The sequence below is a fragment of the Microchirus variegatus genome, assembly GCF_963457635.1.
Source record: "Microchirus variegatus genome assembly, chromosome: 15".
In the NCBI taxonomy this organism is placed as follows: Eukaryota; Metazoa; Chordata; class Actinopteri; order Pleuronectiformes; family Soleidae; genus Microchirus; species Microchirus variegatus.
In genome coordinates, this window is record NC_139816.1 from 12,090,229 (window position 1) to 12,109,291 (window position 19,063).

General features: G+C 43.5%; 1 protein-coding gene across 1 annotated transcript in view; it reads right to left on the reverse strand.

The window, feature by feature from the left end:
* Positions 1-19,063, reverse strand: part of gli3 (GLI family zinc finger 3) — a gene marked incomplete at its 3' end in the record, with an annotated part of 105,896 nt that overhangs the window by 35,165 nt on the left and 51,668 nt on the right. The window contains exon 4 of the mRNA XM_083901314.1: positions 11,497-11,602. Coding sequence (XP_083757440.1) covers positions 11,497-11,602 — 106 coding nt within the window. The remainder of the gene's footprint in view (positions 1-11,496; positions 11,603-19,063) is intronic.

Sequence of the window (19,063 nt, forward strand, 5' to 3'; positions counted from 1 at the left end):
GCGTTTCCCGTCACACTCACATTGTCTACATACAAGCAGCAGAGACGACTCACATGTTCTGGCAGAAAAGTATGAACAGTACATCCCTGTGAGCACGTATCACTTCCACGCTAGCGGAGTGATAACATGTGTGTATCAACAGGAGCTACTGAGTGTGACGGTGCTCAAGTCAAAACAAACAGGTCCAGGTGTCACTGGCTCTTGTTGTAACTGCTGGTCGCAGGTCACAATCCTGCTGAAGGTGTGTCACATGTTGGAAAAAATATTTCCTGTTTAAAAACGAATTGCTCTTCATCGCTCCTTCAAAATCACGGGATAACGCTTTATCAAAAAAAATAGAACTGTACACATTCGCCCTTTTTTGTTGTTGAAAGTTTATTTTTCCCTTGCTGCCGCACAGCAGGAGTGGTTTTTCTTTTCCACACTGCAATTAAACGCAATTTCAACCATTGAGATTAGAATCAAAACAAGTACACGGCAAGAAAATGAAAGCATGAAAGTGGAGTGCAACAAAAACGAGCGGGGCCTTTTTTCATGTGAGTTCAATGAGGCTGCAATCAGGAAACGGGACCGAAAAAAATGAAAGGGAGGAACAAAAACATTTCCAGGTTCTTTTGTTTTTGCCTTTTTTACAAATAGACTCACTTTCCATGCACTTAACTCTGCTCGCTGCAAATTACGCACTTTATAGCTGCTTTCTTCAAACCAGCTCAGGCGGAATTAGCGCCTGCTCACAGTGAATGTTTTGAGTTCCTCTGGCAAGCCCCAGGCTATAGAGTAGACAGGAGATGGACTCCTGGGTGTTGAAGTGTTAAACTTCTGAAAACAAGGAGGAAGCAAATCTACCTTTCCCTTTTCCCTTTTTCTATCTTTTCCTGACGCCTGCAGCTAAACAGGGGTTCGGGTTCCACACCCCATCGGCTTCACTGCCCTGACAAGTCAGGTAACGAGCGTGCACGTCGGGCGTGCGTGCGTGCAGCCCATCCCAGGTGAGGGACGGTGAGGAGAATGAGTGTGGCCCAGGGCTGCAAAGAGCTACGGCTCCGCGCGATCCCCCCCCCCCCCCCCCACCTCAATTCCTTGCGTCACACTGGGCTGCTGAAATGAGCGGCCGCACGGATGTGCCTGAGCAAATCACAAACAATACACAGCGCTACAAGACAGCAGAGACACGCGGCTGGAGATGGTTAATCCTTCAGACAAGGATCTGAGGTAGAACAACAGGGAGAAAAAAAAAGGGAAAGAAGAGAGTGTGGGGGGGGGAGCTGAGACACAGAGGGAGGAGAGCATCAGGTACAAGACACAGAAATAAATGTTTCCTTCGCTGCACTCTTCAGAATGAAATCCATCACGTTTTTCCTAATACATACTTCTCACAGAGGAGGGGAAGGAAAGAAAAGCCGGACAGAAGAAAGGCAAGCGCTGGTGGGAAAGTGAACAGACACAGCCTACTTTATTCTGGCCATTTCATCCATCTTGTTGGACTAATAAAATGTCAAGTGGAGTTCCTTGATATTTAATCATGAAGGGGCTGAGTGCGTGGTGGTGCCAAGCTCCAGCTTAATGAAGCTTGGGGAGGCTTAAACACCAAGGACCGGTGTAAAAAAAAAAAAATGTTTTTGGATATAGCCAAAGCAGGATGTTTCACAAAAACGTGCAACGCAAGTGAAACAAAACTGACATGAAAGGGAGGGAATTTTTAATAAGCCCACTTTCAGGAACATTTGCTGTTATTTCCTCTGCCAAAGATTTGTCTGTGAGCAGCATAACTCAAAAAGTAAGGGACAGATTGTGATTACATTTTCTGGGGGTGCAGATTAGGACCTAAGGAAAAAAATACTTTAGGTAGTGGTAGTGATTAAGATTTTTTTTTTTTTTTTCAGTTATCAGGGAGTTTATCCGGAAACTGTGCAGCCTTGGTGAAGGTTTTCCGCTCTCTGTAGATGTTTTTTTGACTATAACAGGGCTGGACAATGATTCAATAACAAAATCAATTTACAACTGCTGTTAAATGTTTTGCCAAGTGTTGTTTTCTGTCCATACAAATTTTTCAAAACCGAAAACAAACGGGTTTCTTTAACTCTGACTCTGATTAACGAAACTTAATCTTAACGATTCTGCCATTTTATCATGTCAATTATCAATACTGAATGAAGTGACATGATCTTTATTGTCATTATTATGCAACCGAAATTGCACAATGAAATTTCGAGGTCCTGACTGATGTTATCGTGAGTATATATTTTGGCATATGCCCAACCCTGGTCTCCAAAAGAAGAAGACAAAACGTTTGCCAGTTTTTATTTAATGCTTTACTGTTTGCTACCACGAGAGACAAAAATAGAACGACTTCAGTTTCTTTTTGGCTCGTTGGCAAAATCCCGACGACATTATTAGACGAAACCATCGTCTAAATCTCGCTATCAGATGTAATGGACGCCACATCTGATAAACGGAGAAAACAAAGGGCTGAGAGAAAAGAATCCCTTTAATGCGATATGAATTAATTTTCATTGGTGAGGAGAGTGTAAAAAGGAGTGAACATTTCTGCGATTCGGAAGATTAACAAACAGAAACGAAGGGTGTAGAAGCCCTACAGAGGTAATGAACTCATTTCCTCCAACATTAAAACTGTCAGTGGCTCTTAGCTCGATGAAAGCGCCCCGTGTAAACCAACATGTGGTAATATTTTACATTGTTGCATTCAGCTTTCTCCCAAATCATTTATTGGAGGCTTGACGAGGATGGATGGATGGAAGCGGAGAGGGAGAGGGAGGGAAGGAAAAGGTGGAAAAGAGGGGCCCGATGGAAAATGAGGAGAGTTGGGAGAGGATTTATGACCCTGCTTCCCTGGTCTCGTTACTTGCTGTAACTGGCCCCCAGAGTGGGATCGCAGGGTCTGGAGCCCAGAGCCCAGAGATCAGAGTAATGGAAATTCCACATTTATACACTGCAACATGCAGCGTGACGCCCGCGGGGGGGCAAAGGCTGAGTCAAAAAAAAAAAAAACATAAACTGAAACGCAGTTTCTTAATCTAAACTTGATTATTGTGCATAGAATCAGAAGCAAACCAAAATATTTCCTCAAATTGTTGCGCAACGAGATTCCACCTCACGGCTGCTGAGGAAGCAGACTTGAGGGAGCGCGGCTGCCTGAGGTGGTGGAGATGATGTGAGGCGGCTAAGCTGCCAGCGGCGGCTGATATCTTGACAGTCACTGCCGCTCTCTAACGGCTCCCCGCCAATGAGAGGAGGGTCTTTTTACTCGCAAAAGCCAATTATGAAGCGACACAGCTCATAAAACTGACACTCATTCACGCCCAGCAAATATGTTACCACTAAAAACCCAATGAGCTTTTACTTAAATTGCTCTTTTTATAAACGCAATAAATCACTCAGATTTTATGCTATTTGAAGCTAAACTACCAACAAACAAAAAAAATCCCCTGGTTTCTAGTCATGTCAAGACAGTTTATTTGCACATGACAAACATGATAATACATGAAATACAGACATTATAAATCACGGTAAATAGAGTGAGATAAAAGGCTCCAGGCTCCACTAATCAAGGCTTTTAATATACAATAATAACTCAATTAATACTAGAAAAAATAAATGTGAAGAGTATAAACTATAAAAACTGAACAAAATAAAGAGATACATTATGTGCAATATAATTTGCTTCATAACATTTATATATTTTGGGCTTTATGTATTTTCTTTTCCTTGAACTGAACATATGTATAGATAAAAAAAAACTGTTTAAGGACATAATACTGCATGATTTATCGTGCATATTTCATTCATTCTAATCATGAGAGTCTAAAATTGGGAAATAAATGCACCATTGTGTCTTTTCGTTTATTTTTTTTATTTCAGACGGAAGAAAAAAGGTGAAGAATTTAAATCGGAAAATAGAAAAACTGACAGAGGAATAAATCAATTGACTGATGAGAAAATGTTTCAAATGTGTGTGTGTGTGTGTGTGTGTGTGTGTGTGTTTAAGCCTGGATGTACAGGCACTGCGCACACACTCCTCCACACACACACACACACACACACATAATCAGAGCGAAGAGCTGTTGGCACCTGCCTGTTATCTCTTCCCCTCAGACCTGGTTTCTCCATTGTGCTCCATGGGAGAGCGACAAATTGAGATCTCAAACATGAAGAGGGGGCAAATGACTTTGTGTCGAGAAAACCAAATCCACTAATGTGTTACATGTGCAAATTCACCGATTAATGGATTCCCCTTTATATCGAAAAATGTACCCTTTTTTTTTTTATTAATGTGCCCTAAAATGAAATCCAACCACAGATGAAATAATAATGGATAGGAAATGTTTGCCGAACATAGAGAATAAGCAGAAAGGACTTGATTTACATAAATAAAGTGTTATGTAAGGGTTTGTTTGTCGAGTCTTTAGTCGAGATTACTGTTTGGTCCACTAAATGAGCCATAAACCATTTAACAGGCAGCACAAGAAAACATAAAAAATGCATGTGATATTTAATAACTAGGGGGGGGAAATACAGAAACAGAGGAGATACAGTAGCTGGTGCGGCGGCAGCGTAGGTAATCCTAGCCCGGTAAGAAGTGTTTTGGAACATGTCTTTACAGATCTCCACGGGTAATGACTCAACCCTAAAATCTTTACAGGCCTTGTCAAATATCTGCTGTGCCAAAGTTGTTTTTCTTCCACCTCTCCCCCTGTTACCCGCAGGATCCATCACTCTCACAAACACACAGGTGCCTTCAAAATATCGCTGCCCTGCACTCAGGCTGAATACCAAAAAAAAAAAAAGGGACTTCACTGCCCATTTAGGCTTCAGAAAGTGGTGTATTACAGAAAAAAAGTAGATACACTGGAACTTCAATCTGCCCACATTTCTGCTTAGGCATTTATCTCCTTTTCTCTCTAAATCCTGAAATTGCCTGAGAAGAAAAAAGGGGCAGAGGGGGTGCAGGGGGGGGGGAGGATATTTTCTCCTCCTCGCACATTTTCACAGAGTGGTGCACAACTTTCTTTCTTTTCCGCCCTTTTTTTCCCCTTCCTCTCCAGTGAAAATTGAAGAGGCTTTATGTCAAATACGGCTAAAGCCCAGCCTCTCCATATCAAACAACGCAGCGCGAAAATTACTGTGGTGATGATAAGGCTGCCAGATAGAGTGGGAGAGGAGAGCGAGGAGGGGGGGAGGGAGAGAGAGAAAAAAAACTGAAAGGAAGTGACTCTACTCAATTATACTGCAAAATTGGTATGACTGAATATTTTTCATTCAGGTGACTGATAGTATCAGTGAAACTGCAATGCAGATAAATAAAGGAGCCTTCTGTCAAGAATAAACACCATTAATCATGAAGCCAGCTACTGCGTGACCGCCTGTCCCCCTGACTTACTCCATAGAGGAAGTATTAAAGAGGGGGGGGGAGGGAGGAAAAGGAGAGGGAGAGCGGGGGAGACGGAGGGAGGGAAACCAGTGACTGCACCAAAAGACGGGTGACCTACGAAGTCACACGGAATGGGTTTTGGACAGTTTGAGCGGAAGATGAAAAAGTGGCCTTGGTCTCTCTCGCCTGCGTTTCACTGACAGCAGCCATATCTGGACAGAGATTATCAGATGCGATTATGAAATGATCATCAATTCCTAATGTAATTTATGGCTCTGCTTCACATTCAGTTTCTTTTTTTTTTGGTCTAGACGATATTCAAATGCGGGGGAAAAAATATCAACGGTCTATTATCTCTGAGAAGCTGAAAGAACAAATGCTGCTCGTAAATAATAATAATAATAATAAAACAGGCACAGGTACAAAGTCTTGCTGCTGTGTCATATATCAATATCATTCCAGAGTCATTTAATTGATTATTCCCTGGATTATTATCTGGATTAATAGAAGCAAACAGAACAAGTTTTTGTGTTTACTGTATTAGTCTCTAAAACTAATAATCAACTTAATTTATAGAGCAGTGGTCAAACATTGGACCTGAAAACTGAAATATCAACTTTTAAATGAGGCACTGACACAATCACATCATAAATGTCTAACACACACTTTATAATATTTCCTATAAATGTTACGCTGCAGACTTTTGTGTGTGTTTATGCTCGGTCTTGTCTCATCCGTAAAGGCGGGTTTTGAGATAAAACTGTGGTCTTTATGCTAAGCAACATGATCTTCTTTATGCCCAGACTGGGCGCTCTGACAACAGTTTATGTAAATAATTATAAACCAGTAAACACATCGTTTCCCAAACCCAAACCCAATAAAAAGGGGGAGGGGAAAATTTCGTATTCAGAGGGGGAAGAGCACAAAAACAGATCCCTACAGTAACTACACAGGAAATCAGAAGGTAACGGGGTAATTTGTTTGGGTTTTCATGGCCCTTTAGTTCACACGTCTCATGTGGCTCATGCAGACCCTCAACTCAGCTCATCGTCTCGGAGCTGCGATGACAGAGCTGTGCTGGAACTCTCCCCTCCCTGGTACCTCCAAGTACCTTCCAGTCAGGCCACAGGCCCGCAGCTGAACAAACACACTCCTGAATGAAATAACTGCACGGGCTGGGAACACGGAAAACTCACCCTCAATGCCCCCAAACAGCACTCTACCTCTACGGTGACATAAAAAGACAGTCCATGACTTTGTACGGGAGAAACACAGGGGTTTCTTTAAAAAAATCTACTTTTTAAAGCTCTAGATTATTGCATTTGTCTATATATCGATTGGAAACTCACTTAATGCTTTATACTATATGATCGATGCTAACATAAATACCTTAAAGCCAAACCTTAAAAGCTCAAGCTTTACTTTACAACTATATAAACTCTTTCATTGACTGATTCTTCTCTAAATCCACATATGGCAACTGGGCAAAGGGCTGTGAGTCAATTATCCCATAAGAATGTTTTGTTGTTTTTGTGGCTCCATTCACGGCACAAGGGCCTGGGACTCCAGAGTAAACTACGATGCTGATAATTGACTTGTGACGAATACCTCCGTTTGTCCTGAGCGGTTTCCCGGTGACCGACAGCCGGCGCTGGGACGCATGAGAGGGCTGTTTTGTATTGCTTTGTGCTGTGGTCAGGCGATAAAAAAAAAAGCTGGAATGAAAGAAGCTGGCCCATCTTCTGGCCCCCTCCCACACCGCACCCCTCCCAAAGACCCATTAAGCAAGTCCAACATAATAGTGGTGAGACAAGAGACCAGAACTCCCATGGAGAGCCTGCTCTTCACTGATCACTATGCACAGTTTAATCGGGCTAAGGCCGCAGTCTGACTAAGACGGGCAATCGCAAGTACATGTGGAGGAGGATATTGATTTTTTGGCCATGTACATCTGACTCCGCCTCTGTAGGTGGCGCTGTATCTCGAGCCTATTGGATCAGGAAATGTTGTTGCATGTGCAGAACACATGCAGGAGTAAACAGACTATGAATTGTATTATCCAGGTATGTTAGTCTGACTAAGACTCGATTTAAGTCAGACTAACGTGTTTACATGATATTAAGAAAACCGAATTGTCTTAGTCCGACTAAAATTGGACTTTTAACATACATGCCAACTGTGTCTGCCATTTTGTAAAGGGACATTACATGATTTTCAATCATAAATGAATTGAGATTTCAAGATTTTTTAATTAATTTCTTGGGTTCCTACAGGTGATTTTGTGCGTACATGAAAATGCATAGATAAACAGGCTGATAAAAACCCACCTACTGGCTCCGGGACAAATCCCTTTCACTGGCCCTGGATTAACACAGGACAATAGGGATTTGCTTAAATTGGAAGGCTATAGAAACTCAGGAGGTGCTTGTTGTTATCCAGCCGGTTGTAAGCTCGAACTGTGGTTGCCAAAACTTTTTTTTTTATATCAAATGCGGTTCTTTGATGTGAATAAACAAGTTCCTCAGCAGAGCTAGGCACCCACAAGAAGGGACCGCCAACCCCCCTTCTACTGACCCGAGGCGTTAATATTGAATGGCACATTGGTACCTTCCCCACAAGAATTCATAAACTAAACGATTAGCCTCTGTCTGTAATTGCGCTCTCCCTTGCCTAATAGGGGAGGTGAGGTAAAGAGGGGGGGGAAAAAACAAAGGACAGTTAATTTGTGATTTCCTCCGCTCATTTGAAGGCAAATTAAGTGTCAAACAGCTAATACAGAGCATATTTCATTTTATGAGCTTTTAATTTAATTCCACCGCCTCATATCGCCGCAGCCTCTTAGTCGCACGGCTAACGCCCGCTCCTCGCCTCGAGTACGGGGGCCATAAATAAACATGTTTCAATTAGGCCCTTCACAGTAATAGGATATGATTCTGCTCATTTGCCACGTATAGATGGCGCATGTGTCACTGTGGCAGAGAGGAAACAAGCTGCAGGGAGTTCGTGGTGGTTTTTTTTTTTTCTCTCCGGCCACGGATGCCCAGTGGTGACTGGCTTGTGTGCGTGGCGGGGGGAAGCTGGCTGGATTGATGGAACTGCCGCAGGGCCAACCCAACTGTAATTACAGGCCGTAATGAGAGGCTGCATGGGGAAGTACTGCAATAATAGTCCCTGTGTACTTAGGCATATCTTTGGGACAGCTAATAACAATTAATTCTGCACACGGAGGAAAACTTGTCTTAAAACAATTCAATATTTCTCCATAAGCCAGCTCCTGTCCTCAATTTCCCCGAAGCGACAGCTACACGTTGACTTGCCTCTCTTTCCTCGGCCTGGCTACAAGCAACGTAACAGAGCAGAATACATCACTTCTACAGATTTCTTTTTCCCGGGCTGCAGCTCTGCGGTCATAAAGTTTTAGCCGCAGCTAAAAAAAATCTTTTGCACAAAAATCTGGAAGTGCAATTAACTGCAATTTGCCATCAGGTGGTTGGACCCAGATGTTGACTTGATGAGTGTTTTGCGGTCGCTGAGGAATTTGGTGCTGCTTTTTTAATCAAGCAAACATTATTGGCTGTTGCACGAAAAAACTCCAAACACTTTGAGAATCCTGCGTGGAAAATCACGTACGTGCGTAGATAACGTGAATGACGGTGAGTTCACAGACTTGATTTAAATAAGGAGGGGTGCTAAACAGCTGTCTTGTAATAATGACAAAGTGTTTCCCTCAACATAACGTGCCATATTAAACAAGCTCTATGCTTAATGGCTTGGATAAATAGGCCATAAGTAGCATGGCAGAGCATGGCCATGTCTCCAGTGACAGCAAACCAAGCGTACAGATAACTCCTGTCCGGACAGAATGACTGAAGACACTCAGCGTAACGTCTCCCCCTTAATTCAATTCCCAGGCTCTGTGTTGTCCCATCCACCCCCTCCTCATTTCTCTCCTCCTCTAACCTGTGCTCCTCATCGTACCAAAGCACTCCTGACGGATAACAAGCCTGGCTGTTTGTTCAAACCAATGTTGCCGGCACACGTTCGCCCCATTATCTCTGCATAAGCTAAATGCTAAATTATATTTGCCATTTTGTTTGCGGTGACACGGGGCATCAATCACCTCCCTTTTTTTTATTTCCTCGCCTCCCCCCCCCCCCACACACTCCTTCCTCTTCTCCTTCCCTCTACTGCAGCCCCTGAGCAGGAGATGAGGGGTTGAGAGGTGGGGTGGGCCGAAGGTGGAGGGTGGGGGGAGGTGGTGGGGACATAAAAAATTCATTACGCTTAGTGGCACATCAGCAAGGGAGAGATATGACTCCTGGGGAAAGGAAGGGGGAGTTGATAATGATGAAGAATATCAAACATAATGCGGCCCAAGTAGCTGCCCCATCCAATTTGTCCTCGTCGCGTGCTGATCGCTTCCTTCGTGTCTACGGGTAAGAAACAAGCTCCACAAGGACGATGAAGCATCTCCTCGTCGTACTTGCTGTTTACCCGCAAAGAATACAAATGACGGCGAGCGTGAAAGAGACAGACTAAAAGTAAGAAGGGGGGAAAGAGTGATGTTCGAGAGAGTGCTGAAGGAATGAAGTCCATTAAAAGGTACTACAGAGATCTCGAATTAGGGATGAGACGATACTATACTCTGTAATGGTCTAATACTGGGAAAAAAAATCACTGGGTCGGACAGAAACAGAAACGAGTGAAATCCAATATCATTTGTAAACAAATATGTATAGTACTGTATATACTCAAAATTTTATTTTTTGTGCAATAGTTAAAGGTGCATTATGTAATAAATCTAAAGCAACTGGCCATAAAATCCTCCTAATATGTCACAGAGACTCAGGAATAATGTTCATATAACAAACTGAACTCACCAACAACAACAGTACAGCCAAAATATTTGCATTAATAAAAATATTTTGCCGACTGCAAATCATGTTTATGTTTTTGAAATCATGTTTTGGCATGTGGCGCCACCTACCGCCGTCTACCAATCATTGCAGTCAGTAGAGTCTCAGCTGCCGAGCAACCACGGGTTGCCAGTTACGTCAGAAAAGGAAACCTAAAAGGTTTTTTGAATTTGAATGTAGTAACCGTTTTTGGCCACATTCTCACATATGGCACCTTTAATAGTAATACAAATTAGTTGGGGACTTTTCTGTTTTTAAATGGATGATTATAGCTCGGTAAATGCATCGAGACAAATGCATTATGAGGTTCAAGTTGTTTAAAACAGTTTATGACTTTATCAGACTTCAAGGTCCTGATATCTGTATTGTATCAGACAAACATACTTACCACTTTTTTACAAGGCATGATGCGACGAACAGAAGATTTGCCATTGACTGGTGCCAAGCCAAGTTGTAAGCAGACATTTTACAGATGTCACCTGCAACTGGGCACCACTCATATGCGCTGTGCTTGATTGTCTATTTTCCTCTAACTGGGAACATCTGGGAAATCAACATGTTCTATTGAAGAAGACTTCAAACTAGAGATCGAGACCATTAACTCCTTGCTTGGCTTCACTAAAAGCCTTCTTTGGCTTTACTTATCAAAACAAAAAGGATACGGCCCTTTTTTTACAAACACTTCATATTTGATAGTCTGCACATGCATGTGACTGGATGAAGCAGGATGGTGAGTTGTGTACCACTGGTGTGTGAGTGTGAGTGAGCCAGGTGTCAGCGTGTCTGTCGGAGACGGGTGGATGTCAGCAGAGGCACTGCTTCGTTCTCTTGACAGGGCTTGATCACTGCTCTTATGAGAATCGCAACACGCTCCCAGGCTCCCCTCGCGCTGCTCTCGTTTCCCACGTCTGACACATGTTCATTTGTGTGTCTCTGACACGCAGATCATGTTGCACATGTAAAAAGGGCCCCGTGGCTTTTGATCCTTAAAAAGGAGGAAAGAGAGGAGCCCGGCAACCCATGAGGAGGATGCTCCGTGCCCACGAGCATAAGGATGTTTTCGGGGGTTGATTTATTATCACGGCGCTCACCACCGGTGTATGTGATGCAGCTAAATCGAACGTTCTCTCAGGGATAATCAGCAATATTTCAGTTGTGCGTGTGTGCGTGAGATGACTTTGATGGACTTACATGTGCAGTGGGGGCACAGGAGAGGGCTCGTAGATGTAGCGACCCTGGGCATGTCTGTCGTCTATTGGAACAGGAGGATGGAAGGCAGGGAAGAACTGTGGTGCTGCTGTACAGAAAAACAGATAGAGAAAAAAAAAGAGTAAAGACACATGAAACATATTTGTTCAGAAACATACTTTCATGCAAATTCATTGTGTCCTCGTCTAATCTGAAAAGCAGCTATAATGAAAGGCTGTGGTTGATGGCTATCTTTCTGCAGACCCGCCCAAATGAGACCTCATTAAATGCACTAAAAGCTGCACGGCTCCAAAATGTTCGCTGAGGAAGTCTTTGTGAACGTCTCAAGGCCCGACAGAACTCAAAATAAACAGTGATTACCACAGATGGCACAGTTCTCACCATACCAAACATAATATGGTTTTGTACAAAGGATAATGTTTAAGTAGAACCACTGAGACGCACAAAATCAGAACAAAAACATCCTTTTCCGCTTCAGTGTTTTGTCACAACTGCCAGAGAGACGCTTTTTTCCCCCCTCCAGATAAAACATTAAAACATTTGCATAATATCAGCTTCCAGGCTTTTCTCTATTTTTACCCCTGAAGTGGAAACTGCTGTGCTACATCCGCATTTGTAGGCACTCATCTTCTAACTTTAACTCCTCCCTCTTCTCTCGGCACCAAGATCTTAAAAAACTCATGCCGGAATTTTGTCTTGCAAATGTGCATCCACTGTTGGACAAGTTTCAACAGCAAACCACGAGTAGGTTTTGAGGTGTCAAACTGAAATGTGTTAAAATAACCACAGGGAGACAGAAACAATAAATGACTATTGCACGCATAGGGGAAACCATTTTTGGGTTTACTGAGAAACAAATGAATTCATTTCTTTCTCATTCTCATTCATTCTGAATAAATCTCGCTGCCAGAACACATGTCACTTTATTGCCTGTTGCTGAGACCGTTGCCAAGTGGTGTATCACCACCCCGGGGGCAAAGCATGTGTCAGCATCTGCATACCTTCATGCAACAAGTCTAGGAGGCTGCTAGCTATGTGTTTTTGCTTGTAAACATGTGGAAGCCTATGCCAAGAGGGCAGATGGCCAAATGGTGGGGTGATCAACAGCTTTTTTTTGACCGTGGCAAAATGCAGCTGCATCGCTGGGTAACGGAGCAGGTGGTGATTCCCCGGTGTCACTCCGCTCTGTTTACGTGATCACTCGTTTCTTTCAGTGGGTCGGACATTGCCAGTTTAGGCAAACACGTCTTCAATTAAAACGGATCATATCTAATCGTCTGAGTGCATCTCCGATTTCTAAACCTTGCATCTTCAAAGACTTTGAGAGCCTCTCTCCACGGCTTCGGGCGAAACAACAGGTTTTTTTTTTTCACAGGCTGTAACTCTTCTCCAGTGCCACAGCCAGTAGCACAGTAAATTGACTTTGACATGTTAACTGGTGGATTACCCTTTAAGGCATAAACTGCTGATACTATTCGATGAACAGAAGAAGAGTCACTGCTTTTTCTGCATGAACTACACAGTAAATGTTTTTGTTTCAGTTGTGTGACTCATTTACGTTGATGTGAGGGGTGTCGAGCGTTGCCAAACTGCATTGTGGGTCTGTTGCTTCACTCTGCTCATGATGAAGTGCCTGAGCAGTCAGATTTCCACAAACGAGCGTTGGCCAATCGCAACATGTTAAGCAGACGGGTGCTAGCCAATCAAATGACGTTAATGCGTGTAGATCAACATACAGCCCAGTCAGAGTTCTCAGACACATAGTCAGCCAAGGTTCAGGCTCGCACATCGTGAAAAAAATCACCTGACTCAGTTGCGATCCCAGTATTAGTGAATCTTCACAGCTGGGGTTTGTGAATGTGGTACATTTAAGCAGCGGCAGGTGACACTTTGACAAAATGCAACAAACACACCATCCCACACAGAACTCATCAAATCATTCACTGCATTCACTCTTAAGTAAAATGATTGATCATATCTATTACACAGGGTTCCTACACCTTGGTTGACATCAAATTCAAGGAATTTCCAGGATCCAAATTCCCTGAAACTCAAGGACCGAATGTGCTGATAGGCCTAAGATGGGAGGGCAACTTGTAAGAGCCACTTCACCCATGGCTTCGACTTTTATTGATTTGCAGCACGCTCTATATCTGGGAGAACTTTACCTAAATATCAACTTCTTTCTTGAAGAACATTCAAGCACTTTCAATGACCCATGTCTATTTGGGGTAATTTTCCAAAAAACTTCAAGGGCCTTGAACCTTTCTTCCCAAATTCGCAAAAAATTTAAAGGTTTTCCAGGACCCCTGGGAACCTCCAATACACTATTGTAAAAGCTACATACCCGTTTTAACACCTGTAATGTGAACTAATAAAGGTCAAATAAAACACAAACTATTCCAGATTCAAACTCATTTGCATATCACATACTCCTGTTTACTATGGTATGTACAGTATACTGCTCTCCATCAGCAAAAAGCAAACATTTCAAAACTAACTTGTAGAAACCATTTGAGGGTTTTCATCCAAACTGTTTTCACAAAAGCAGAGATAAGTAGTAAAAGCCTCCTCCATGCAGCTCTGGCAAGTATCTGACCACTCCATCTCTGTCTGTTTAATAGTTTCCTCCTGATGACTCAGTTTTGGCTTGGCTCACCTCAGCTGATTCCAGAGCTGCAGAGGGAAGGAGGGATGAGGAGGAGATGCTGAGGTGGAGGAATTGGCTGGTGTAAGATAAAGGCAGAGTCTGCTTTGTTTACTCTGCACAGCTCCACTCCCAGGCTGTGGGCCCTTGGCTGTCAGAGTCGGAAACAAACCTTCAGGTTTATGCACTGTGTTCTGGCTTGATGGGAGTGAAGGCTTCGTGTTGTTGTTGCTGATCCCTGCTCCCACTGCAGGAACAGTACACTGACCTCTGTCCTGTTGGGCAACATGGGATGACTGTGGAGATTACAAACTCTGAAGTCATTTTTAAAGACTCCACCCCTTCATTCCCACATCCGCCACTCCTCATTGAATTACCCAGATCCCTGCTATGTTTATGTCTCTGGAGCTCCTCACTCAGCACAGCCCCGCGCCTAGACTGGACCCTTTTTTTTTTTCTCCCTCCTCCCTCCTCCTCCTTCATCACTCTTTCCCTCCCCCTTTCCCTTTGCCGCATGGCAAACAGTTCCGCTGAGGTTTATTTAAATCTAACACAGAAGTTTACTTTACCATGGCCCTATCTAAATAGAGCCTGCCACCTCTTTTACGCCAGCGCAGCTCTCCATTAGCAAGGCAAACAGCCCTGTGTCACTGAAGGGAATGTATACAGTCGCACAGACCAGAGGGTGAAGCAGAGAGAGAGGGGGGGGGGACTCCATCCTGCAATCCATCTCCAGTGTTTCCTGCAGGGACTCCTCACTTTTTACTCTGAGACTAAATTGCCCCTGCTCTTCTGGATATTTAGGGGTATTCTTGTCTTCGAATATAGAACACAAGGCCCTTAGGAGGCTGACACACAGGTCACAGTTTTTACCTCGACACTGCAGCCACACGCCACAGCAGCTCCACAAAGTGTAATTACATCAGTTTGTCCATGCTCTGTATGGTCAGATCCAATCGAATGATGAAACCCGGGAACTCGGGAGCACAGGAAACATTTCAGTCATACATCATTTGAAATACATGTCTTCAGAACTCAAAACACTTTAATGACCTCGGTGTGTCTTTTCAGTGCAGCATTATTAATTTTTTCCCCAGTTTGCTTCTTTCCGGGGGAAGGGATGGAAGTCATTAAGACATGATTACAAATGGGTCTTAATGAAAGGGCAATCAGAGACAAACTTTGACCAGCCTCATTAAATCTGATTCAGTGCAAACACCACACTCAGGAGCAAAAGCCAGCTTCTCCTTCATTAAGAAGACGGTAATTGCCTTGTCCTTTATTGGACACTTGACTAATTTCAAAAGAAGGCGGAGGACAAGGAAAGCATCAAGCCTAAAGAATATAATTTGCAATATTGGTTAATCTCCTTTCATAGGAAATAGGAAGTGTGAAAGGATCTTCACTGAGCTTTGTAACATATGCATTGTGATACTTTGGAAGAATTTGAGCCGTCACTGACAATGATGATTTGGGTTTTGATAACACACCAACAATTTTGCTTCGTCGTCTTGTCATCTCGGTGTCAACTCAGCACTGTGAGTTGATTGTCTTGACGGCTAAAACCGTTGGCTCCAACCCTGTTCTGGTGAAGGTTCACTGACTCCGCTTTAACCGAGTGTCACCCGCGAGTCGAGGACGGAACGCTGCTCCATAAACACTGCACTTCTCATCAATGCGCTGCTGCGAGAGCACAAAGAGCCAGTGACAGATTGTCATAAGCGACTAAGGCGGAGTGAGAAAAAAGGCTGCCGGGGCCTGCTCCAGAGGTTTGTGAATTGTTAATGTGGAACATATGAAGCCTGTGCCGAGCCTGTGACTGCCAGGTTTCATTATGCCACCTCTTTCCCCTGCTCATGATCTCACTGCTGAGGCACGCTCGTCTGCAGCGAGGCCCACGGTTACACCAGCTCCCTGCAACTCTTTGCAAACTGCATGAAAGACACTCAAGAGTTTGTCTGTTTGCTTATTTGCAAGTATAGGTGTGCAACTTGTGTCACTATACTCTCTGGGAATGCGAAGAAAAGATGCGGTGCAAAAGAACAATGTAGCTTGTGTTACTGGGGCTTTGTTCATTCCTGAAGATGCCACCTTGAGATACTATGAGCAGTGGCTCCCAACTTTCCATCATTCAATCATTCTCTATTGTTTTGTTCCAATGTAACCACTATTTCACTGATTGGCAAACATGGTAACCTCCCCTGGTCTGGTTTTTTACAACTCACATACCAAATAAATTGCATTGAATCATTAAAGCGGACCTAGACCGGAAGTTCCAAATAATGCTGTTTTTTAGTGTGTATCTGCATCATTACCTTGTTTAAGAAGCCCTGAAGGTTCTAAACAAACAGTTCAGCCACTGCTGAGAACGCTGTGTTGTATTGTAATCTCGGGCTCAGCGAGATCTCCGAAAAAAACCTGGTCCGGCTACGTAAACAGCGGTTCTCCGGAACAGCAGATCGTTCTGCTCCGGGCACTAGTCCGGGTACATCCGGTTGCGTACATTGAACCGCAGAAGAAGAATAATGTCCGTTGTGGAGGTGTTTCACGAGCGACAGTGTCTTCTGACTCTGGGTCAAAGTCATAAAAGGGACTGTGGCGGGGAGTCGTAACGAAACTATTTTTAAACATTGTTAAAACAATGTTTTGATAATGGGTAGCAGTGCATCCACCGTTCCAGAGGGGGGAGCTGTGCTTCTGCGAGCGGGTGTGATGAATATGTCACTTCCGGGTACTGGCCAGTCACAAGACAGTTGGGAAGCCTCTACGCTGGCTGGCCAATCACACTCTGTCTTCGGCTCGTTTACAGCAACTAGGAGGTTTTTGACTATAAAAACAAGTTAATGTATGTAAGTAGACCTCCATAACTAACATATATGTGCAACAGGACCACTTTATGTGGGCTTTAAAAAAATGTGCGATAGGTCTACAGAGCTGCTTATGAAGACAAATCTGCTCAGCCAGTTTTCCCTTTGCTCCAAAATTAGCATCGCAACAAGTTTTGTAGGGTCAGCACCCAATAAATGGCATACCGATACTTTTAAAGTCATGGGTTCAGCTGGAGCCAACCCCAGCTAACATTGGACAGGAAGGAGGGTCCGAGTCTGGACAGGTCATCAGCCTATCGCAAGGACAACATTAGGCATTTGTCCACTGCAGGAACTATTACCAGTAATTACGTTTTTGTTTTTTTTTAAGTGAATATGGGCGTCTCCATTTCTCTCTGTCCGGACTAAAAGCCTCAGAGAGCCTCAAAAAAACAGAGTGTGCTTTGTTCAAACCTCTTGGTTTTCTAGGCTGTGAAACACCTGGGTTAGTGCAGAGAGCAGAAGTATCTGGAACGGAATCTATGCGTTTTTGAATGAAAATGGAGTAATGTGGATGTAGCCTTTAACACTTTTGATCCCGCTTTCCTCATGACATATAACACCAGGCCTCTCATCATTATGTGGTTAGCAGGGGATGGAGCCTCATACGGACTCTCAGTGGACGCATTTCAGAGGCTGGCTCGTGCTTGTGATGGCAAACTCCCCCTGTGATGAATCCCTTTACACCCAGCCTCTCATCATGTCTGCTTACACTGAGACCTCAAGCTGTTTGGACATGTAAATAACACTTTCGGCGACTGTTTAGCTAAGCTCAATGGGAGTTGTTGTTGACTTTTGGAGCGCTTTGCCTAATTACAGGTCCCAGATTGTTTCAGGTCTAATGGCCTAATTACCGCTGTATAAATTAGTCTTTGCACGCTCTTGCTGAGCAAAGCTTCCGCTACTGTATGCAATGTTTGGGCACAAGAATAGAGAAAGATAAAAACAGATCTTTATTCATTTAAAAAAAAAAAAAAAAAAAAAAAAAGGAAGAAAGCAAGAGAGAAGTTAAATAACAGGCAAGTGTTAAGTGAAAGCTCTCTGCATGTTCCCCATACATGTATGGCAAATGCTTTCAAATGCAAAAACCCTGAGTTTTTTTTTTATGTGGTTAAAAGTGATGGTTCTAAAGAAAAACGAGGAGAGAAAGTGAGTGGTAGAAAGAGAAATGTCGGTTTTGCACGATAAGAGGCTCTCAGTTCAAGTATACATACCAGCTCTACTCACTGTCAGAACTAATTTGTTTGTCTAGACTGAACAAGTTGGTCAAGGCCCATCCTTTTTTCTTCGTGGTGCTACAAGTCTATGCATATTTGCACTGGGATTTAACGTTGAAGCAGGTTATCGCTTCACACCATCAAAGTTAAGCATGAGATCATTGTTCAAGGCTTCTGTGTGCTCATACATCATCCATGTGTCGAGGCACTTTTTTTTCCAAAAGTCAGGTTTCAACGAATGTTACATGACATGCTATTCGTTTGAAGATATTTCGATATTTCCCCAGCCCGCACGCACACAGATGTCACAACATCATTTATTACTCTTACTATGAGCTACCTGAGGTTGAACTTTCTTTACACTGCACAGCTAACTGATGAGTCCACAGATTTGGTTGAGCGTAGGTTTTTCTCCATTCTCAAAGCAAAATGATATAATATCACTCTCTTATGCTTTGGATGTGCCAAGGTAGCCTTTAAATGCTTTTTTTCCGCTTCATTACGTACTGTAATTTTTTTTGCGTTTCCATGAGGAATAGTACCAAAATAACCAAATAACCAGCCTCAACCGTTCCATTCTTTGGCACCCTTCCCTCGTGGCATGGTAAGGGCGGAGCCAACGACAGTCAGCTGATTGGGCGCAAAAGAAAAATATCACTACTTTGCGACCGGTGGGTCTTCAACACCCACCGCAAGGACCATCGCATTACTAGACGGTGACATGCCCACAGTCACCCAGTAACCCCCCCCCCTTGCCATTTCTCAATTTTCTTCCCTTCTCCACCTCCCTGTATCCCAGTGTGGATCGGGGTGTGAGG